Source organism: Pteropus medius, unplaced genomic scaffold (genome assembly GCF_902729225.1).
Source record: "Pteropus medius unplaced genomic scaffold, Ma_sr-lr_union100, whole genome shotgun sequence".
NCBI lineage: Eukaryota > Metazoa > Chordata > Mammalia > Chiroptera > Pteropodidae > Pteropus > Pteropus medius.
This window is the reverse complement of record NW_024351729.1, coordinates 22,805,831-22,828,822: the sequence shown is the minus strand read 5'-3', so window position 1 is coordinate 22,828,822 and position 22,992 is coordinate 22,805,831. Positions and strand designations below refer to the sequence as shown.

General features: G+C 50.4%; 1 protein-coding gene across 1 annotated transcript in view; it reads left to right on the top strand.

The window, feature by feature from the left end:
- The first annotated feature begins 1,615 nt into the window (after positions 1 to 1,615).
- CFAP65 (cilia and flagella associated protein 65) overlaps positions 1,616 to 22,992 on the top strand; it is a 32,609-nt gene continuing 11,232 nt past the window's right edge. The window contains exons 1-21 of the mRNA XM_039844802.1: positions 1,616 to 1,839; positions 2,490 to 2,535; positions 3,446 to 3,589; positions 3,816 to 3,987; positions 5,207 to 5,391; positions 8,582 to 8,684; positions 9,026 to 9,192; positions 9,388 to 9,587; positions 9,884 to 10,029; positions 10,496 to 10,718; positions 11,096 to 11,361; positions 11,741 to 11,941; positions 12,156 to 12,515; positions 13,829 to 13,966; positions 15,363 to 15,608; positions 16,086 to 16,310; positions 17,090 to 17,248; positions 17,494 to 17,644; positions 18,040 to 18,168; positions 19,262 to 19,475; positions 19,794 to 19,922. Of these exons, the coding sequence (XP_039700736.1) occupies positions 3,823 to 3,987; positions 5,207 to 5,391; positions 8,582 to 8,684; positions 9,026 to 9,192; positions 9,388 to 9,587; positions 9,884 to 10,029; positions 10,496 to 10,718; positions 11,096 to 11,361; positions 11,741 to 11,941; positions 12,156 to 12,515; positions 13,829 to 13,966; positions 15,363 to 15,608; positions 16,086 to 16,310; positions 17,090 to 17,248; positions 17,494 to 17,644; positions 18,040 to 18,168; positions 19,262 to 19,475; positions 19,794 to 19,922 (3,407 nt within the window). The 5' untranslated portion in view covers positions 1,616 to 1,839; positions 2,490 to 2,535; positions 3,446 to 3,589; positions 3,816 to 3,822. The remainder of the gene's footprint in view (positions 1,840 to 2,489; positions 2,536 to 3,445; positions 3,590 to 3,815; positions 3,988 to 5,206; positions 5,392 to 8,581; positions 8,685 to 9,025; positions 9,193 to 9,387; positions 9,588 to 9,883; positions 10,030 to 10,495; positions 10,719 to 11,095; positions 11,362 to 11,740; positions 11,942 to 12,155; positions 12,516 to 13,828; positions 13,967 to 15,362; positions 15,609 to 16,085; positions 16,311 to 17,089; positions 17,249 to 17,493; positions 17,645 to 18,039; positions 18,169 to 19,261; positions 19,476 to 19,793; positions 19,923 to 22,992) is intronic.

The following is a 22,992-nucleotide window of genomic DNA, read 5'->3' as shown; positions in this document are numbered from 1 at the left end:
TCTCCCTGCTGTTGGCCTAAGTGGGGATGAGGAATAGAGGGAGAAAATTATCTAGGGGGGTTGGGTTGACACCAAAGGATTAGAAAACCCTATAAACCCTATGAGGGTCCCAAGCAGAATGAAACTCTTTGAATTCTCTTGCCATATAGCAGTTTACCCCTAAACCCCTGACAGTTTTGTGCCATGGCAGCTGTTGCAGGCTAGAGGTACCATCAGTCTGTTAACACACTCTTCCCCCACCCCAGCTGCTACAGGGGATCATAGCACGCTAATGCAGAGAGTGGTCCATGTGTGCTCCTTGATCCGGCCCTGAACCACCCCCAGCGGATCTTTTGGCTGCAGTCTTTTCTCACTCTCCATTCCTCAGACTGGGCTTAGAAGACTTACTCCACTAATTTCAGAGGTCAGAAGGTTCTGTGGGAGGACACACCTCTTCATCTCCTTCCTGTAAATTAAATACAGCTTGGAAGCAGACCTAGCTTCAGAACCAACGCTCTAAATTGAGTCAGAGTTGCAGGGGAAGGAAGGTGAAAGAAGGCTTTGCGAGTGCTGGAGCTAGGCTGACTTGCCATCTGGATTGAGGTCACCCTGGCATCTCCTTTTGTCTTTCTCCACCCTAGAGCAGCAAGGCAGCCTCCTTCTTGGAGAAACAAGAGGAAGATGTGGAGAAAAGAGAAATTTCTTGCCTCTCCAGTGTGCAGCGGAGAGACTGGGTGGTGGTGGGAGAGAAGGGTGCACAGGTCTAGTTGTTTGCTTATAGGGACCTCACATTTAGTAAGTGACCTGTGCATGTGTGTGTGTGTGTGTGTGTATGTGTGTATCTAACTTTGTTGATTGTCTACCATGTATCGAGTACTTTACATATGCCTGATAACTCAGTTCTCATACAAACCTTTTGATAATTATTCCCAGGTAGCAGATGAGGAAACTAAGGCTCACAGAGGTCATGTGACTTGTCCAAGGTCACACAGCCAGTAAGTGGCAGTCGGGATTAATCTCAGGTCTGCCTGATTTCCCAGCCTAGAGTCTTCTTATTCCATGGTGGCAGGGGTGGAAGGTAGGGAGTAGTGGGTGGCGTGGGACTGTGGAGGAAAAACTTAGAAAATATATTTTTATGTGTGCTGAGGCCCAAATCACTGAGCGTGCTTTATCTTTATTACTCCCATCACCAGCTTCCAACCAGGAAGATTGGGGTCTATCTCCTTTACATCCTTCTTCCCCTCTTTCTCCTACATCCTGGTCCTCACCAATTCCCTGAATCATCACTTACCCTTGCTCATAGCCTTAAACCAAACGGTACCCATCCCTATTGACTTTTTTGGATCCTTGGAGGATATGGTCAGCAGGACCCAGCACCCATTATCTTCCATGGGTTCTGGGCTCCTGAAAAGGGAGACTTCTGAAGCAAATTTAGTCACAACTAAGGGACTATACATACCATGTTGCTACTGGTAGAAGCCCAATTACTATTAGTAGGGAAAGTCACAAAATAAAAAAAATAAAAAAAAAAATGAGGATAAGGATTAAAGTTTCGCGTTCTCTGAAACATGACTCATTCGGGCTGCCGTCATTTGCCCTGGGATACCAAGAGACGCCGTGCTCTGTGCGTCCTGTATCTATGGAGACGACAACATGGCGGTGGTGTGAGTTTTGATCGTTGATCTCGGAGACCCAGGGAGCGGCGCGAGGGGCCAGGGAAGGTATCTGCCCCGGGAGACCGCCTTCTCCAGGAAATGGCCAGGGATCCCCTTCACGTCCTTCACAGAGTCCCGTGGTACTGCGACTTGCGCGAGATCAGTCATATTGGGGATACCGAAGAGAAAGGAGGAACAGCTCTAAGTAAATTTAGACGGCGCGCCATTTTTTCCACTGGTCATCTTAGAAATTTTTAGGTTGGAAATTAGTCAAATAAAGGAAGCTGAAAACGTGTTTTTTAAGGTCTTCGAGATTAGAAAATTGGACTAAAAAGCACCACCTCCTTGCCCTGTGTGTTCACAATGACTGCAAACGTGTGAATCTTCTGGAAGAGTAGTGCGGGCTAGTGTGGAAGCAATGATTGTTAATTATGGTAATATAGGTTTGTCTAGGGCTTTTTCACATCCTCTATTCATTTGAGTTTCACTTCGACTTTGTGAAACTGCATAACCCTCATTTTACAGGCAAGGAGACTGAGGCTGGGGGATTTGGATAAATTTGCCCATCTCAAATGAATCTAAGCAGATGCTGAAACCCAGCTTTCCTAGCTTCAGAGCCAGTGCTCACTCCCTTAAGCCCTAGGACCTGGCCGGGACCAGCTTTCTCCCCCATCCTCTCATCTCTTCTATGCACTCGCTGGGATGTTTCACCTGTTGACTGGATACTTTCAGAGCCCCGAGACGGGGGCCACCTGTAGAATCCCCTGAAGTCACCGGCATTAATGAGTCAGGGCAGGACTACAAGGCCATCCAGTAGCAGAAAATTAATGGAACCTTCTTCTCTTGTCTCCTCAGCCTGCATTTCTTTGATTCCATTTGAACCTATACTTCACAATTAAAGGTAGGATCCTTACCTGTCTTGTCTTGTGCTTAACAGGCACTTAGTTAATGCTTTGTGAATGAATGAATGAATGAATGGATGAATGAATCTAAGATAATCCCCTCCAGAGGGTTTGGAGTTGTTACCAGTTAGAAAAAACTGAATCAGCAGAATCTTTTGCTCTGTGTGGGTGGTGGGGAGGGCATGGGAGAGTGTCTGATGGAAGTGTGTAAATTTCTAAAGGGTGAGAAGCATAATGTGTTATAATAACCCCCAAACTGAAAAGAAATAATTTTAGGCCAAATGAAAGGCAATTCACATCTAATAAACTGTTGTAAGAATTACAGTACATGTGAAGACCTTACAACATTGCCTGGCATATGGTAAGTTCTAAATAAATGTCAATAAAAGTTGTTATTAATTTTGAGATTGTTATTCGAGGAGATGGGAAAGGATACTGAGTAGTCTGCAAAATGTACATATGTTCCAAAAAGGTATCAAATTGATGCCATCCCATATGGTAGCCACACTTGGGTGTATGTGGTGAAGGAAGTCTGCTAAAGGAAGAAGGGATTTGAGGAGATGGGGCCAAAGCCAACTGGGACACTTGTGTGTCCCCTAGAGCAGGGCCAAGCACCCTTCTGAGCATTTGGTGAAAGCTGCGGAAAAGAGCACATGTCCATACACATGACATTTTGCATATAATTTGCCTGTAACATTTGCATATATATTTGTGTATAACTTCCAGCTTCAGTTCATCCATGGATCCCTATTTTAGAAGTTGAATCATTTATCCTTGAATTGAGTCATTATTTCAGTGAATGCTTACTTTAAACCTGGAATACAGATTGTGTACTGATAGAAGAAACCCTGACCAACAGCTCTTCAGTGTCATTTGCTTCTTCTTTGACACTTATTCCTCTTCTTACAGGAGGCAAGACACATTCAAAGGAAAAAAATAAAGCCAGATAAAGGTAATGCATGTGCTTCAATAACTCTCACTGAGGGCTTGCTGAGAAATGCCAAGTGTGTCCATGGAGGGCTGAGTCCCTCTTCCAAGTGCCTTTCCTGAATGGTGAGTCTCTAGGCTCCCAAGCAAAGCCCTGTCTCTTGTGTTCAGGCTTGTTCCTCGTGGCACTACCTCACATCTATTGCCAGAGCTGGTAAGAAGTCACTCCTCTGTGATAATGATGGCCATGACGAGTCTATTCCTCTTTTTCATGTCCCTCTGTCTCTCCTCAGCTCCAAACTGGCAGAGACTCTGGCTTAGCCAGAGTGCTTCCCTTGGAATTGTGTTCCAGGCACCTGATGCTCACCCAGGCAACTTCGAGCCCTATCACAAGGACTAGAGACATGAAGGACTGCATCATGACCTCTGGATCATGCCTGAGTGCCAGCACAGTGGCCATTCCCACTGTCACTGGCAGCAGTGCAGCCCTGAGTGCTTGCAGCAGCAGTAACTCCAGTGCCTGTGTGAGGACATGTCCAGGGCAGGTGGGGCAGGGTGCAGCAGGGCCAGGGTCGGGGGAGGGTTAGCAACCTAGGTGTGGTAGTAGCTTCTCGATGTTGCTAACTTCAGGGTTACTTCACTATCCCCTGTTTATGCATTACGTTCCTGCTTTTAAACAGTCAGAGTGGCTTCTGTTTTTCTGATTGGACTTGACTTATACACCAACTGATATTTGTAATAAATTACCCTTGCTCACTCATGTCACCTTTTCTCCATGAGCAAATTGGGAAAGAAAATACTACACTAGCCATCTGACACTCTCTGTAAATATTGAAACTGAGAGGGCAAGCTCCAAGAGAGGAGGGATTTGTCATCCTTGTTCACTATTGTAGTCTTGGCACTTTGCTCAGTGTCTGATGCCTAATAGGTAATCAACAAATATTTGTTGAACAGATGAATATATTCTTATGTAACAATATAAAACCAACACTTGGTCAAAGATAAAATAAGATGGCAGTGAGTTGGGCCTTCATAGCAGTGATTGGTAGGAAGAGGTACCTGATTCATCTTCCCTCCACCTTGCACCCCAGGGGGTTTTCTGTTCCCCTCCATTCTCAAATAGATAGGAGTGAGGGATCAGCCAATGAAAGGATTTTCCATTATAGAAGGGAAGCGTTGGCACATGGAACCTCTGGCATCATCAGGAGCAGTGCTTGGAGTGGTCCTAAAGTCAGCACGTGGGGTGGGGGTTGGTTGCAGGCAAATTGGCTCCTTCCTCTGCTCCACCAGCCAGTTGAGGGCTGGGAGAGGGAATGGTGGAGAATTCCTGTGGTCTGGAGAAGGGCCTGGGAGAGACCGGTCCAGCTGGGAGAGGCTTCTGTAGTGAAAGGGCAGGATGGGGAGGAAGAGGAAGAGGAGGCAACCTCTGAGGGTGCACTGAGGCACAGAACAGGCCGGCTAAGACTGCTAAGTGTGCCGAACAGAATGGCCAGATGAGGTGACCCAGGGCAGGCTTCAGGGGCAGGGTCGCAAGGAAACCATTCCAGTGATCTCGGAGGAGGTAATATCTGACTCCGGAGCCTGCCTTCCCTTCACCTTCTTGCTTTAGATCATCCCCCAGGGCCGGTGGGGGCTGTGACATAATTCGTTACTTTCTGGAAGTGGGGAGATCTTTGCCCTTTCTCTGGGTCTTTGAATCCTACTCCAATAATGCATCCTTCCTTCTCCCCGCCAACTGAACAGCCAGCCAGCCCCATGGACACTCAGGTGTGCTTCCCGAAGAAGCAGAAGAAAGTGAAGAAAAGGGTCATCTGGGACATTGAGGTGGCCGAAGAGCTTCAATGGAAAGGCTGGAAGCTAGGGACAGAGATCACCAAGAACCTGGTTCTGAAAAACCTATCCTTGAAAATCCAGAAGATGAAGTACAGGTACGAGTACAAGGGGTCAGAGACCCAGTCCCTGAGCCCCCGTACCCCCAAAGCAGGCACTCTTAAAAAACTTTTTAAATGTCTTACAAAATCAGAAGAGTACATAAAACATGCAGTCTGAAGAATTTTTGAAAGTGAAACCCCTGTGATTAGATTATTTAATGTAATAATAAGTGTCTGAAGCTCACTTTCTCCCATTATATGTCCCCCTCATTGGAACACCTTCCCAACCCATAAAGGGAACCATTACCATGATTTACATAATAATGATTTCCTCACTTTTCTCAAATGGATTTACTATTTATGTTTGCATCCTTAAATGACATGGTTTAATTTTACCTTTTTATAAACTTTATATAGATGGAATAACATGATAGGTATACTTTTTAACTCTTTTATTTTGCTCAATTATGTTTGTAAGACTCATTCATATGCAGTTACAGTTTATCCTTTTTCATTTCAGTATAATATTCCAATGTGTGCTTATACAATGTATTCATCCATTCTTATGTTGAGGGCTGTTTGGGTTGTTTCTAGTTTGAGACCATTATCGACATTCATGTATACATCCCTCATTGCCCAAGCACAAGAGTTTTTCTAGGGTAGATATATAGAAGTAGATTTGCTGTAACTTTGGACATGTGTATGTTTGCTTTTTGTAGATAAAGCCTACCAATTTTCCAAAGTTACCTGTACCATTATTATTCCCACCAGCCCATGCCTCCACATCTTTACCAACCATTGCTGTTATCAGGATTAAAGTTTTTTCCAGTAATGGTAATTTGTCGTGGCTTTAATTTAATTTGCATTTCCCTGATTGCTAATACAGTTGAATGTCTTTTCATGTTACTGACCATTTCATTTATGAAATTCCTGTTCAAGACTGTGCCCATTTTTCTATTAGATTGTCTCTTTTTTTTTAATAGAAGTTTTTATCATGGATACTAATCCTTTGTCAGTTATTTGTTATGAATATCTTCTTCCACCTTGTGACTTGCCTTTTTCTCTATCTCGTCTTTTAAAGAATAGAAGTTTTTAATTTCGAAGGAATCGAACGTATCAATCTTTTTCTTTTATGGTCAATGCTTTTTTGTATCTCGCTTAAGAAATCCTTCTTTACCCACCTAGGTTATGAAGATAGTCTCCTACAGTTGTCTTTATAGTTTTGTCTTTCATATTTGTTTTTTATCTACATGGACTTGATCTTTGTGAATGGTTCGAAATCAGGATCCAATGACATTTTTTTCCTCAACCAATTCTGTTTATCGAAAAGTTCATACTTTCTCTGATAATCTTTCCCACCACTGATGTATGTCAAGTGTCCATATATATGCAGATCCAGTTCTGAACTCTCTGTTCTGTTCCTTTGATCTACTTGTCTCTCCTGGGCCAATATCATCCTGAATTAATTAGAGCTTACAGTAAATCCTGATTTCTGGAAGTGTAAGTCCTCCAACTTCAGTCTTATTCAAAATTGTCTTGGCTATTCTTGGCCCTTTGAATTTTCATAGAAATCTTCAAATCAGCTTATCACACATATACCTAAAAGCTTTTTGAGATTTTGGCTGCAATTTAATTTAACCTATAGATGAATTTGAGGAGAACTGACATCATTACAAAATGAATCTTTCATGGATATGGTGTATCTTTATTTAGGCCTTTTTTCATGTCTCTCAATAAAGTGTAAAATTTTCTCCATAGATGTCGTACACATCTTTAGTTAGCTTTATTTCTAAGTATTTAATATTTTTGGCGATGTTGTATATGATATTTTTTAAAGTTGTTTCATTTTCTGTTTGTTCCTAGATTTTTAGAAAGTCTTTTTTTTTTTTTTTTTTAGTATGGGTGTTTTGTGCATAATCTTGTTGTGTCCAGCAACCTTAAAAAATCCTCTCATTAATCCCAATAATTTTATTGTTAATTTTTTCCCCTATGTACACATTCACATTTTACCTGGAAATGACACTGCTCTTTCTTTGTCTTTCTTTGCTGAACTGTTGGATAGCAAAGTGTCGAACAGGGGTGGGTATAGAAGGCATCCTTGTTTATGATCTCAAAGTGAAAGATTCCAGTGTTTCACCATTCATTTGGATCTTTCCTGCAGTTATTTTTTCCTTAGATTTCATCAGGTTAAGGAGCTTCCCTTCTATTTCTAGGTTGCTGAGAGTTTTTCTCATAAGCTTATGTTGAAGTTTATTTCACATTTTCAAAATTTATATGATCATTTGATTTTTTTCTCTTTTAATTTGTTAATATGGTGGGTTCCATTGATTTTCTATGTTAAATCAACTGTGTATGTCTAGAGTAAGCCCAACTTGATCATGATTGAATATTCCTCCTATACATTGCTAAATTCTCTTGGCTAATATTTTGCTGATAGGTGATATCGGTCTGTAATTTTTCATTCTTCTCCTGCCGTGGTCAGATTTTGGTAACAACATTATGATGCATTGATAGAATATGTTGGGGAGTGTTTCCTTGTTTTATATTATTGGGAAGATAAGGCTGGAATTATTTTTTATCAGATGCTCAGTCGGACTTACTGTGAAGCCATCTGGCTTAACATTTTCTTTAGGGAAGATTTTTGAATACTTATCCAGTTTCTTTGATGATGTTAGGTTGAATGGCCATAAAATTTATTGTATAATTCTTGAGTCAGTTTTGGTAAGATATCCTTTCCTGGGAATGTGTTTACTTATCTAAACTTTAACATTTATTGGTATAAACTTATTGACAATGTCATCTTATTAATGTTTGTAACAGCTACAGTATTTGCAGTTTTGACCCCCCTTGGAACTCTATAGCTCTGTCAAGGTCTCTGATTTGAAAAGCATCCCTGGCATCTCTATTCCAATCCTAGTTTCCTCCAGCTAAGTGATGGATCAGGGATTTAGTTAAATCAGGGCCGCCTTCTTCATCCTTGTCCCTGTGACCACCCTGAGCATCAGAGGTGCAAGTGCTACTCCTTTGCCCCTGTATCTTTTTGGTCGATGCGCTGACATCCTGGAGTGAAGATCTGCTAGAGGACTAGTCAGATGAGGGAGGCAAGTGCTCCTGTGATAGAGCCCCTGTATTTCCCCCTCCATGGTCCCAAGGACTATGTTTTCCAGGGTCTTCTCTGGTTGCTCTGCCCTGTCTAGTTTTCTGAGCTATGACCCCGAAGTGCTTGTCTCCTGATTCTCCCCTGCAGGCCCCCCAAGACCAAGTTCTTCTTCACGGTCATCCCTCAGCCCATCCTCCTGAGCCCAGGCATAACTCTCACGCTCCCCATCATCTTCCGGCCTCTGGAGGAGGTAAGGGACAAGCAGAAGGCAGTGAGGGACACAGGCACAATGACCTCCCCCACCATACACACATCCTGCCAACTGTAGCAAAAGATTTAGTTTGGGAAGCCCTGGAGAAGCTCAGACCCCAAACTCAACAGACAGAGGAGGTTTCCGGTTATATGGGGAAAGGCTGTGCCACTCTGCAGGCCATCAGAAGCGCCGGTTCCTTGGCCTCTTCCTGTTCTCAAAATGCTTCCCCTCAAAAGAGGTTCTCTGGGACCAAGACAGGGGTGTGTGGTTCCTGAGTACCACCCAGGTACCACTGATCGTGAACTGCCTCTGCCCCCATCTCCACCCCCATGCTGCAGAAGGAGTACGTGGACCAACTGTGGTTTGAGAAAGCGGAGGGGATGTTCTGTGTGGACCTGAGGGCCACCCTGCCTGGCCATAACCTGACCTGCCCACCATCCCTGCAGTTGCCCACGTGTGCCGTCGGGGACATGGCCGAGGCCTGGTTCTCCCTGAACAATGTAGGGTGAGGGGAGTGGCTGAGGCTGAGGTCGGGAGAGTGAGAACTGTGAGGAAGGTACCTGGGGGCAGGAGAGACTAGCTTGGCTGGTGGGTGAAGCAGGTAGAGGGAGTAAAAAGGGCTGCCCAGCATCTCTGCCTTTCTAAATCAGAGGTAGTGATCAGAATGAGCCCAATGGCTCTGACTTGCTCTGCTCTCCAGGGACCTGCCCACCTTCTTCACCTGGGAGTTCTCCAGCCCATTCCAGATGCTGCCCACCTCGGGGCTGCTGGAGCCAGGCCAGGCTTGCCGGATCAAGGTGACTTTTCAGCCTCTTATGGCTGTCATCTACAATGTTCAAGCCACATGCTGGTACGGGGAGAGAAGCAAGCAGAAGAACAGCATCCAATTGCAGGCTGCTGGTGAGGCTCGACCTCTCACCTGGCCCCAGAGCCCATTTGCTGCACCTTCCTGGGTCTCAAAAGCTTCAGTGTGCCCTACTGTCCCACCTTCCGCCCTGGTCTGGCCCCAGTGGGACCCATACAGTAGCACAGCTTCCGGCCCTCTCCCCAGCCCTGCAGGCTTTGCCTTTTCTTTGCCTTTCTTAGTGTTGCAGACCAGTGTTTCTCTGAGACACTTAGGTTCTTTGAGGGGCTGTTAGCTGGGCCACAGAGGCTCTGGCGGGTATCTCCCTAAGACTCCCCCATCTCTGCCCCAGCCAAATGCGCCCAGCTGCTGGTGAGCATTAGGCAGAAGCGACCAGAGGACCAGGATGTTGAGGGCTCCCAGAAAGTGCTGCACTTTGGTTCTGTGGCTGTGGGCTGCACTGCTGAGAGGCAGATCAGGCTGTATAACCCGTCGGTGGTATGTGTTCTGTGCATGTGGGGGATGGGGGCAGGACTCAGAAACACAGAACAAGGGGCTCCTGAAACCCACCCCTGTACAGAATTCCTCCCTTTCTCTCTACCCTTTTGGCTCTAAGCCTCACATAACCCATGTCTCTTGATACACATATGTTGACAGGTGTCCCCCTCTCCTCTCAGCTGGAGACTGGACTGGGGTATTCCCTGAGCAACCTCAAGAGCAACCCTAGGACTGTCCTGACCCCAGGACCACAGTTAGCCTTTATGGTACATTTGAGGGGACAAAGGTACCCCTCTGGTCGATCCCCTTCCTTCCTCCTGGTGGAGGGTGTCGTCCACACTCAAAGCTGATAAGTGGGACACAGGCTGGACACCAGTTGCCCTCACCTCTTTGCTGGGCACCTCATTAATGACAGACTTCCCCACCCTGTAATGTGACCCCTCCTATCCTCACCTGGCCCCCACAGGTGAGTGCCCCTTTCAGGATTGAAGTAGCCTCAGACATGCTAGCCAAAGACCAGGCCTTTTCGTGCCCCACGTCCTATGGCATCGTGCCCCCAGGAGAGAAGAAATATGTGTCTGTGTTCTTCCACCCGGAGACCTTGGACGTCAGAACTATGGACTACTTGTCTATTATGCCGTCCGGCTGTGCCGCCCAAACTCTGCTCAAAGTCATTGGTTTCTGTAGAGGTACTGGCAACCCCAGGACGCTGCACCTCCCTGGGACAAGAGCAGCCCATGCTTAGGATTGGGAAATGTTCCTCGCTTACTCCTAAGAGCCAGCCGCCCCCTTGCCCTTCAGCCTCGGTGTCTGCTGCCCCCTGGTGGGCTCAGGGAGGAATCATTTGCAGATACCTGGAGATCATGTTCCCACCCTCAACCTTGGTGACCTGGAGGTCTGCTCAGGCTGTTGGGGCTCCTGGCCTTTCCAGCATGGCATTCTCTCTCCAGAAGGCACCACCTCCCATCAGTAGGACCCTTTCTGAGACACCCTCGGGGAGGGAGGCTGATACTCCAGCCCCACCCAGGTGGCAGGCCTCACCTACAGGGCCTCCGTCTCTGCCCAGGTCCTGATGTAACCCTGCAGCACAACTGCATCGATTTCAGCTGGGTCAACCTCAGAGAGCGCTCAGAGCAGCCCCTGTGGATTGAGAACAAGTCAGACTGCACGGCCTACTTCCAGTTTGCCATCGACTGCCGGGAGAGTGTCTTCAGCATCAGACCTACCTTCGGGACTCTGGTGGGCAAGGCCCGTATGACCCTGCACTGCACCTTCCAGCCCACTCACCCCATCATCTATTTTCGGCGGGTGGCCTGTCTCATCCACCACCAGGTGAGTGAAGACAATGCTGGCTGCTCACTCCCTGTATTCTGGAACTTCTGGGGCTGTCTGCTTGGATCATCTCCTCCAGGGCCCCAGAGTGGCTTTTGGAGCCACAGCATGGCCAGACGCACATGAAGTCCACTCTGAGTCAGGTGGGTGTGCCAATCTTGTCCTGACTATTCCAGGCCAGCGATTTTTCTGCTGCTTTTACTGGGGATGGAGGGAATGGGACCTCACCCCACACAGCACACAGAGCCAAGAGCCTTGAAGTGAGTACCTTAACCCAGCTCCTGGGCAAGGCTGTACAAATTGTGTCCTGACCAACTGGAACCTGGCTAGGGTAGCAAGTGGGGACTGAAATCTAGCCTCACATGGACAAATGTCACAGGACCCGCTGTTCCTGGACCTGATCGGGACCTGCCACTCGGACAGCACCAAGCCAGCCATCCTGAGGCCACAGCACCTGGCTTGGTATCGCACACACCTGGTGCGGGGCCTGACGCTCTACCCCCCTGACATCCTGGGCCTCATGCTGAGTGAGAAGAAGCTGGAGCAGGATAAGAACGGAGCCCTCATGATTCCCATGCAGGTTCGATAGGCCCCGCTGGGCCCCCGCGGACAGGCTACCCCCCAGGTTCATGCCTCTTTCTCTAGCAATTCTTGGGCAGTCTTGTGTCCCCAGAGCCCTGTGGGGGTGACCTGTGTGGAACTCTTGTAGCCTTTTCCAGAAAGGAACATGCAGATAAGGGACATGCAGGAGGAATGGCAGCTGGGCCCCCACCCACCCGTCTCTCCCCACACAGGACCTGGAGGCTATGCCAGCCCCGCAGTATCCCCTCATCCCCCCCATGACTGAGTACTTCTTCGACGGCACCAGCGACTTGGCCATCTTCCCCCCACCCGTCAGCATAGAGCCCGTGGAGGTGGACTTTGGTGCCTGCCCCAGTCCTGAGGACCCTAACCCTGTTCCCGTGTGCCTGGTGAACCACACCAAGGGCAAGATCACCGTGGTCTGGACATGCAGGTCTGGCTGCCCCTTCTGGGTGACTCCAGAAACCTGCGATGTGCCCCCGCTCAAGTCCATGGCCATGCGCCTGCACTTCCGGCCTCCTCACCCCAACTGCCTTTACGCCGTGGAGCTGGAAGCCTTTGCTGTGTATAAGGTGTGTGTGTGAGGCCAGAAGGGACAGGGAAGGTGGGTTCTCTGCCCCTGAGCCTGAATGGCAGGGTGGGGTAGGAGGGGGTGCCAGAGGGGTGCTGTAGGGCTCATCCTTTCCCTCTGGAGGGAGAGCTCAGCTAGGGTCAGCCCTTGGGGAAAGTTTGGTGCAGGGCTCCTGGCTTCTCTACTAGTCCTTGAAGTAAGACGTTGTTCCTCTAAAAGAGCCATGGACAGGAGCCAGGAGCAGGCAGGGGCAGCGGGTAATTAGGCGTGTGTGGGGAGGGGCTTCTAGCACAGCCTCCTCTGGCTGGGAAACTTGGAGCACAGGCTGTCCTCAGCCCAGCCTCAGTCCCAGATGCGTGTCATTCATCTTCAGTCAGCCCTGCCCTTTCCCTCCCTTCTCAGCTCTGCCTACCCTGCTGTTCTTTCCTCGTGGCCTGGGTGCTGGGTCCGAGAGAAGAGCAGAGTTGAGATCAGAGTCCCTTACCATGTGACCTTCGGGAAGTCTCTTAATGTCGTGAGCCTTGTTGTTTTTGTTTTTGTTTTTTTTTTTAACCTATAAACAGGGTTGTATCCAAACTTTTGAGAAGTCTTTCCAAAGCCAAGTCTTTAATTGCCTCCTTTCTAATATCTTGTGAATGGGAGAATGTGGAGGTTTGTAGGAAAGAGGCTGTTGACACCTGCCTTGGCTGAGGCCAGGCCTGAGCCTATCAGATGTTTAGGTTCCATGCTCTAGCCCTGCGCTGTCTGTTACGGCGGCCTGCACGTGACCACTGAGCACTTGAAATGTGGCCAGTCCAGGTTGAGATGTGCTGTAAGGGTGAGAGACACTCTGGATTTTGAAGACTTAACACAAAAAGAGTGTAAAATATCTCACAAATCTCTTATATATCAATTATATGTTGAAATAAGATTGTAGATCTACTGGGTAAAATAAAACGTTATTGAAATTAATTTTATGTGTTTCACTTTGTTAATATGGCTCCTAGACATTTAAAATTACGTTTGCAGCTCGCCTTTGTGGCTTGCATTCTATTTCTTTCGGCCAGTGATGCTCCAGTCACGTTCCTACACGATGCCCTGTCTTCGGGTTGCTGTGAGGATTAAGGAGCATGTTTGCAGAGTGCTCAGTGTGGGGCCTGGCGCACATACAGCGAGAGGGGCTGTTATGACTATTGTTTTCTGCACTGTCTTCCCAGGGAGCCCCTCCCTTCTGTGCCCAATGCAAGACTCCTGTAATACAAGGGGGGAAATGGGGTGCCCTACAGGATTGCATACAGGACCCTGAGCTTGTCCACGGGTCCGGCCCTCCTGCAGGTCCAGCAGAGCTTCAATAATATTGAGGAGGACTGCACCCTGTGCCCGTCCTGGTGCCTGACACTCCGAGCACAAGGCCACAGCTATCAGGCTGCCTTGGAGCACCACATCCCCCAATATTCCCTGGACACCCCCAAGGTGAGCGTGGCCCCAGCAGCAGTGGAAAGTGGGACAGGGGAGCCTGGCTTCTGCCGTGGCGTACAGATACCTCTTTCCTCTCTGATGGCCTCATAAACAAACCGCAGCAACCTCCCTGGCTGTCCTGATCTCCCCACCACCAGCCCTGGGGCTCTAAGCCAATCGAGGGCACTCTCCTGGGCCACATCACTGGGACTGGGGAGAGTCTGGGGCTAGGACCACTGGCTCCTGCCTGAATACTCTCTGACCTTCTCAGGTTTTAAATTCTCCATCTCCTTTATTTGTCTATCCCCTGTTTACTGAGTACCTGTTAGAGGTACCACCACCACACCTTGAGCCCCTGCCCTTGGGGATGACCCAGGCCTGGGTGAGAAAGCTCACAGAGCCGACCCCTTGGATTAGCCTCTTCAACGGGGAGTCACAATTCCCAGGCCTCTCCTCTCTGAGGAGCAGGGTGACATGGGGCTTGAAAGCACAGACTCTGGAGCTGGACAGCCAAGTGCCAAGTCTGGTTTCTGCGTCAGTGATGTTATCGGTCTTTTCACTTGTCTTCACTACCTTCACGCCTCATCCTGCTGGTAAGGCACCACTTTTGGAGAATGTACTTGGAGGCAATCTTGCCCTCTACCAGCTACACTTCTGCTCAAGGGCGCCCCTTCCCAAAGACCCCTCTGACTGCAGAGTTCTCCTCACTGACTCCCCCTTCCCTTTCCTTTGGCCAGTTCCTCCCAGTGACGTGTGGCCTTTACTGCTGTCTAGCATACTCTGGGCCTGTGTTGCTATCCTGCTGCCTCACACGGTGTGCTTGTCGCCCAGCTGGATGGGGCGCCCTAGCCAGTGACTTTGGGCCTTGCGTTCTGTGGCCTGCTTACCTCTTAGCCTGGGGCTGGCCATACCCTAGATGCTTAAAGAGTGTTGGAAACTGGGATTGCTGGGGCTTTCCCTTTTTCAAAGTGGATTCCCCTCAGCCACCTGCAGGAGAGTCACCTAGGAGGGACTGCTTACCCAGAGCTTTTGGAGCAGGATCTCTGAAAGTGGGTTCTCCAAAGGATGGTGTGAGGGCACCCTGAAACGAAAGAACTCTTACTTAACCTTGAAGAGGAGTCTTGGAGGCCTGAGTTTCCTGGGGCCAGTTCCTGTGTTCACTCCATCTTCCTGTCTGTAGGTCCCCTGGAACACAGAAGCATTTTTTGGTGCTAAGCTGTGGCCTCCACACAACCCAGTCAGTGCCCTGAAGCCATTCCCTGCTTCAGGGCACTGACTGGGTTGTGTGCAGGCATCTTGAATTTCCTTGGACGTGGCCCCACCCGCGCCCACATGTACTTCCCTGAGTGTGTGTGTCGGAATGTGAGGGCGTGTGGGTCTGAGCGCGAGTCTCTCTTCTCTTGCACCACAGCTATTTCCTGCAGTGTCTCCCAGCGAACCCTCCTACCGCAGCCTCCTCCTGATCAACAAAGGCTCCATGTTGATGACCTTCAACTTGGACCCCAAAAGCAGCTCGGACATCTCCCTGAGGCCCACCTCAGGCCTTGTGGCCCCTGGGGCCCACCAAATATTCCTCATCTGTACCTACCCCAAGGGCAACTCTTGGAAGCAGCACATTTTCTACTTGCAGTTCAACTTTTGCCCCCAGTATCTCAAGGTAGGAGGGAGGCAGGGCCCTTGGGAGTGGGCCGTTATTGGGAGTTGGCCTTTAAAGCTCACTTAAAGTAGCTAAGGGGTTGCTCCTCCTCCAGGAAGTGGCGTGGCAGTGAGAAGACCCCGCCACCCACAACATTTGTGAACAGCTTTCCCAACCCTAAGGGCCCTGCCTGTTCACCTCTTGGGGTCTGGGACAAGAAAAGGGGCAGGCCAGGGAAAGGGTCCAGGGTGTGGACCCATGTCTGGCCCATGAAATGGTCTGCACAACCTCTCTCAGTCCTTGAGTTCAAGAACCATCTCCTCAGTCAGTCCCAACCCGCTCTGCCTTCGATACAAGCTGCTCGTGCCCAGGTTGGTGTAGGGCCTTTTGCTGCCCTCTCCAAGGTGGAAAAGCTACCCACTGTCGCTTTCTGGACATTTGTGGGCACGTGGGCTGCAGGGTGAGGTCAGGGCACTTCCCTTCCTCCTCTGGCCACAGGAGGTGAGCATGCAGAGCCGGGAGGAGCCACTGCAGCTGAAGCTGGACACCTATAAAAGTGTCTTCTTCAAACCCACCCGGGTAGGCTGCTCCTCCACCAGCCTCTTCACCTTCCGCAACCCCACGCGTCTGCCCCTGGAGTTTGAGTGGAAGATCTCCCAGCAGTACCAGAAGATGCTGGCCGTCCAGCCCGCCAGGGGACTGATCCAACCCAACGAGAGCCTCGTGAGTGCCCTGCCCCAGGTCCCCGCTGTTCTTACCCGCACCATCATCTCTTACTCATGCCTAATCAGGCCAGGCCTATTATGTGCACCTTCCATTCGATCCATAGTCACCTCCCCCAGCCTCATGATCAGCACCTCTCATTTTGCGCAAAAGAATTGAGACTTAGAGAAGAAAAATCCATTTGCTAAGATTATAAATCAGAAGGTGCAGAGCTGAGACTTGAACCAGGGTTTCTGAAGCCACTGCCCGGGGGCAAGTCCACTCTCCCTCTATAGTCCCCCAAACTGTGAGATCACGGGGAGGTGGTTTGCAGCAGGTAGATTTGGGGCCTAATGGATGGCTATCATTAAGGAGTTGTGGAAGGGGACTCCTAGAGGTCACAGTGGCAGTCTGGAGTGGGAGGTCACAGGCTAGGACACGAACTAGCAAACCCTCATCCTGGTCTAGGGCCTTATAGACTAGCTGGAAGGCCAAACTTGGGCCACAAACCAGCAACACATGGTGTCTGTAAGAATCCAGGGGTAGTAATCAGCAAGATGAGAGACCACACAAACTCTGGAGTTAGCCTTGAGAGTTCACATTCCAGCTCCCTGGTGGGAATAAAGGATTGAGAGGCTTAGGGAGATAATACACAATGTGCATAAAGTGCCTGATATGAGGTAAATACTCAGAAAGGGTTCCCATAGCTTGATATCCTGCAGTGGGACTTCAGACGGCCAGGAACCTGGGCGGGGGGTTCTGGAAGACCCCCCACACAGGGATCATCTCTGTGACCCCAGATGCTGACATGGATCTTCAGCCCTCTGGAGGAGACCAAGTACTTGTTCCGAGTGGGGGTGTGGGTCTGGGAAGTCGGCCTGCCCCCAAACGCTAAGCCCTCCACCACCACCCACTACATGATACGGCTGGTGGGCATGGGCATCACCAGCAGGCTTTCTGTGAGTGGGAGAACCTGAGTGGGTTGGTGTGGGGAGCTGGGAGCCAGGGCACAAGCCAGGGTACTCCAGGGGGCCCGAGTCCAAGAGGGCAGGGGATAGGAGCCCTCTGGCCCATGGCCCACACCCCTATACCTGCTCTTCCTTGGGGATTCTCTAAGGCCAGGGGGATGGGAAAGCCAGGGCGGTGGGCCTGGAGGAGGCCCCCCCCGCCCCCCCCCCCCACACTGGCTGACTCTGGCCCTCAGGCAAAGGAGAAGGAGCTGGATTTTGGGAATGTGATGGTGAACAGCAAACAGTCCAGGTCGCTTGTGCTCCTGAACGAAGGCCACTGTACCCTCTATTATCACCTGGTCCTGGAGCAGTGCAGCCCTGAGGGCACTGACAACGAACCCCTCGGTACTGGGCCTGGCTGGGGCTGGGGCTGGGGAGATGAGCAGTGAAGGGCACTGGTTAAAACCGTTAACCAGACCGTGGTTTGGGGCACGCAGAGCAGGGCTTAAAATTTGGTGCTTCCACTTTCTAGATGTGTGGCATTGGGCTGGCCCTCTCTGAGCCTCAGTTTCCTCAACTGTAAACTAGTGGCACCTACCTCACAGGCTGCAGGTGCCAATGACACAAGGATAGGTCCCCTCCATCTTGGTCTGGGAGGAGGGATTCTGCTTCCCAATTTCTGGCTCAGAGCCTGCTCTGTAGCCAGTGCTCTGCTGGCCCCAGGGAGGGTATCTGGGAAGGAGCAGGATGAGAGGCAGGGCCTCTCTGCCCTTGACTCCACCTGGCTCATCCCTGAGCAGCTCTTCAACTGGATCGCACAGAGGGGAGCATGCCACCCCGGTCCCAGGACACCATCTGCTTGACTGCCTGTCCCAACCACCGGTCCCAGTACTCCTGGACCATCAGCTACTCTCTCCTCTCCCGCAGAGGTACCTGGGTCACCTGGCATGGAGAGCCAGTGCCTAAAGGGAAGGGGAAGAACTGTGTGAGCAGGACTTGGGTGGGGGAATTTGGAGGTTCCAGACAGAGCTAGCAGAGTGAATGTGAGTGAGCTAGGGTGCACATTCGGGTGCCTCACACCAACTACCTCTGTCTGTGTGGGTGTTCGTGTATGTGGTGCCTGAGCTGTAGAAGACTCAACATGAAGAGTTTGGAGCTGTGTTGATTTACTGTGAGATCTTAGACAAATCCCCAGCCTCCCTGGGCCTCAGCTTTCTTCTCTGTAGAATGGAGTTATTCCCAGCCTGCCCTGGGGCCGCTGGGAGGCACCCAGCACAGCACAGAAGAGTGGCTCAGAGTGTGGACTCGAGCCAAGCTACTGGGGAATGGATCCTGGGCCCCGCGCTCATTAGCCATGTAATCTTAGCAAATTGTTTTACCTCTCTGTGCCTCAATTTCCACATCTGTAAAATGGGGGTAATAATGGCATGCAGGCAAGGAAAGGGAAAGAAGTACTGATACAGGTTACCACATGGATGAACCTGGAAAATATGCCAAGTGAAAGAAGCTGGTCACAAAAAGCTACAGAGTGTATGATTCCATTTCTATGGAACATCCATAATGCGCAAATCTATAGAGACAGAAAATAGATTAGGGGTTTCCAGGGGTAGCGGGGAGTGGAGAATGGGGAGCGACAGCTACTTGGTACTGGGTTTCTTTTTGTGGTGATAAAAATGTTCTAGGATGAAATAGAGGTGATGGTTGCACGACACCGACTATGCAAAGAACACTGAATTGTCTGCATTAAAAGGGTTAATTTTATGGTACATAAATAATGTTTCAACAAAGCTGTTTGTAAGAATTAGTTTGAATACGAGTAACGTTTCACATTGAATGCAGCGGTGTGTGCAAAGCACTTAGGACTGTGCCTGGTACACGGAAGGGTGAGACAAGGGTTGGCTGTTGTTGGAAACGTCCGAAGCCTGGGAGACACCTGCTGCCCCTGACAAGGGTCCGGGGGCAGGTTGCCCAGGGGAGCTGGGAGGTGCGCTCACCCCTCTCTTCCACCTCCCTTTCCCCCAGATAATAAGGTTGGGGAGAAGCAGGAGCTGTGTCGAGTTTTCCTGACGGCCGTGTACCCCTTACTCTCCATCCTGGATGCCTGCTCCATGGGCAGCACCGAGGGCATCACCCGGCAGCACCTGTGGCACCTCTTCTCCCTGGACACGCTCAACAGTTACTTGACACGTGACCCCACCCCCTTGGAGCTCACCTACAAGGTGCCCACCCGGCATAGGTAAGCCGGGCCTGGGGAGGGGCAAGGCCTATCTGGGGATGTTTTTGGAGCTTTCTGCCCACACGCCCAGCACCAGGCCCTGTCCACGAAGTGGCTCTCTATCTCTCCCCAAATTCTTGCCCATCCCTGGAGGGGCCTGGACGAAACAGGGATTGGCTTGAAGTCTGAAGTGCTAGCCCACTCTGCTCCTGGGTCCCAGAGTCTCTAATTCCCATTTACAGGGAGATGAGTGTCAGCCACTCTGGGAGGGCCCCACTCTGGGAGGGCCCCACCCTGTCCCCATCTCTGTCTCTGAGTCTCTTTCTCTGCTCCACACAGCACAAGCCAGATCCCCCCCATCTTCACCCCTCTGAAGCTTGACTTCAATTTTGGGGCAGCGCCGGTAGAGGCCCCACCCTCCGTGGTGCTCCTGGCCCTGAAGAACAGTGGAGTGGTGCCCCTGGACTGGTATGGCTGGCATGGAATGGGTGGCTGGGGGGCCTGGGAGGCAGGCGCCAGAGGCCTCCTCTTGCTGGTGGTAGACCTGGCTGCCTAGCGTCTGTGAAGAGCGGGTCCCCCATTGATGGGCTGCGGAGGCCAGGATGGAATTGGGATTGCCCAGCAGGATGCAGGGCCTATATCACTGGCTGAGATGTGTCAATAGGCTCAGAAGTGGTGATTCCAGTGGAATCACCTGCTGGTGACTGGCATGGTTATCTCAATACTTAATGAATGAGAAGTGTCCATTGAGCATCTGCTACATGCCAGGCACTGTGCCTTACAAGACCTTTTTCCTCCAAGCCTCATACCAAGCCTGTGAAAAAAATCATCCTCTGCTGATTCATTCGCAGACAGGAGGCAAAGGAGGCTAAGGACTCAACCAAGAGCACTCAGCCATTAGTAGGCAGAGCCAGGTTCAAACCTAGATTCGTCCAACTCCAAAGCCCCCACCTACACCAGTTAGTCAGCAAGACTTTGAACTGCTCTCACACACTAGCTGCTGTGCTGGGTGCTGGGGGATCCCTGACAGACCCCTAGTCCAGCGGGGGCCAAGCCTGCACTGGGGTGAGTCGAGGGTCTCCAGCAGGGACAGACAGGGATCTGCTGCCACAGAACCGTGTCAGGGAGGATGCTGTGACTGAGTAAAGCTGCTCGGAGCTGCAGGAAGAGTAAAGGCTGGCCCCAGGGCAGGCTATGCTTCTCCTCAGCCCTCCGCACTTGGCCCTCCCTGTGCTTGGCTTTCCTCCCACTGGGCCCCAAACTTGTGCCCAGTAAACTTCCCGTTTCCATGTCAGGACTTTTTCTTGTCTTTCTCCCTGTTTCTGCCACGCGCCTTGATATCCTAGTAAACTTCCTTTTGATGACTTCCAGCTTCGTTTGGCTAAATGGAGGTGAGAGAGACATGCCCCCATCTGGGGTCTGGCTTAGAGAGAGAACCAGGAGTCTAGCCTGGGTGCGGCAGTGAGGAGGAGAGAGAAAATATGCAGGCAGGACCACTGGGGTCTCTGGACCCTTCCTGCTTAAGCAGAGAGTCCTGGGGGAGGGGGCTGCATCATTTGGGGTGTGATGGCTGCCCCTTACTCTCTGGATTGTCCCACCCCTCCCTGAGCTGGGGAAGCTATGTGGTTCCTGTCTGAAAAGGGCTGGGACTTTGAGTAACTGAGGATTCCTGGCCCTGAATCACTGAGGAAGCTTGGCAGGCAGGGCTGCCGGCCTGATGGGGAAGGCCCAGGGTCTGCTTTGAGCTCCGGATCTGCTATTCACTGGGCTCGTTGAGTGGCCGGGAGCCAGGTCCTATGGGACTTTGGGGTGGGGGCAGGAAAAGCGGTGTCGGCTTGTGTCCTGGCATGGAACAAGGTATTTGGTGGAGTGTGTGTGTGTGTGTGTGTGTGTGTGTAGGAGCAAGCCCGTTTGCACTCTCCGTGGAGAGGGTCCAGGTTGCTGGAAACAGAGGCGGGAGGAAACCCAGGCAGAGTGCCCGTCAAGCTGGGCCCATCCATCAGGAGATCATTTGAGGTTTAGGAAAGGCAGTCTGTGCTTCTTCCAGGATTCCAAGCACAGGGAACCTTCCTTGGATGGCCTGACTCTCCGGCTTTTTGTGTTGTGTTTCCTTTCCATTCCTTAGAAGGCTGTTTTTGAAAATTCTAGTTGGTCTCTGCTGAGCTTATAAAGAACAAACTGAAGGTTTTATTCCTGCCAAGACCAGCAAGAAACAGGGAGTGTGGACTTGGCCTGGAGGTGGCAGCAGGCAGGACAGACAGAGTGGGAACCCCAAGGATGAGGAGCGTATGGGGAAAACGAAGCCACATTGTTGCCTGCGCCCTCCAAGCCTTCTCCTCTGACGCCTCTGCCCTTGGGCCTTGCGTTTAAGGGAGATTTCCTTACAGAGGTTGGTTAACAGCATCTTCTCCCTCATGCACTCATTAAGTCATTGACTGAAGCTTTACTGAGGCTTCCTAGGTGCAGGTTCCAGGTTGCCCATCGAAATAGAAATGCAGATGAGCCCAGGCCCTGCCTTTCAGGTGTGGCAGGGCCGTCCAGGCAGACCAGCCCTTTGGTGCAGGGCGATGTGTGCTGTGAAAGAGGTGTGTGCAGCACTGGAGGATACTTTACACTATTTTGGATGTGGGGGCTGGTGGCACATCAGACAGGCTTCCTGGAGAAAGCTACAACCAAGCTAGACCCACAGCCTGGGCAGAGAGGCAGAGGCTGCAAAGTGCCTTCCAGCAGAGTGCCTGACATGTAGGCGGGTAAGAGGAAAGGACACCGCTTAACAGGAGTGTTGATAGGGAGGGAGGGACAGGCCTCGGATGCAGCTGGGGGAGGCTGGCAGTGGCCAGGTCTAGGCCTTGGGATACTCCTTCCGAGAGTTTAGACTTCTTCCTAGAGCATCGGTGGGGTGTAAGCTGAGATGGGGGGCAAAGACATGATCTACTTTCAAGACCTGGCACTCTGGTCTGGAGTGTGGGGGGAGAAACAGATTAGCAGCTTGAGGCAGGGGGACAGGTGGGAAGACTGCTGCAGTGCCCAGATGGGGAGCCACACGAGAGGACTAGCAGGGGAAAGGAGCTCGGGAGTATTTGGAGGGAGACTGGGTGAGGGCAGTGAGGGAGATGGAGGTGCTTCAACTATCTGGTTGACCCCAAAATAGCAAGATCTCCACTTTTGCTGCTTGCTGATCAATATCCTCAGATAAAACAACAAAAGCATTTTATTCACCTGTAACAAGTCAAACAATAAAAAGGTGATGGAAAAAAAAAAAAAAGAAAACGCTCCCCAGCTCCCTCTCCAAGTCCACCCCGCTAGGGTGATGAGGGTTTGGAGTGTGCCTCCACTCTTAGCATTTGTACAACATATAGACCTGCAGACACGGTTACAGGGTTATTCTGTTTCTCTTTTATTTTATTTTTTTATAGTATTGATACAATACTGTACATATTACTTTCTGCTCAGGGTTACATCAGTAACATTTTTCACTCAGCATTAAACCAATAATGTTCCCTTCAGATCGGTACACACAGTTTCAACTCATTCTGAT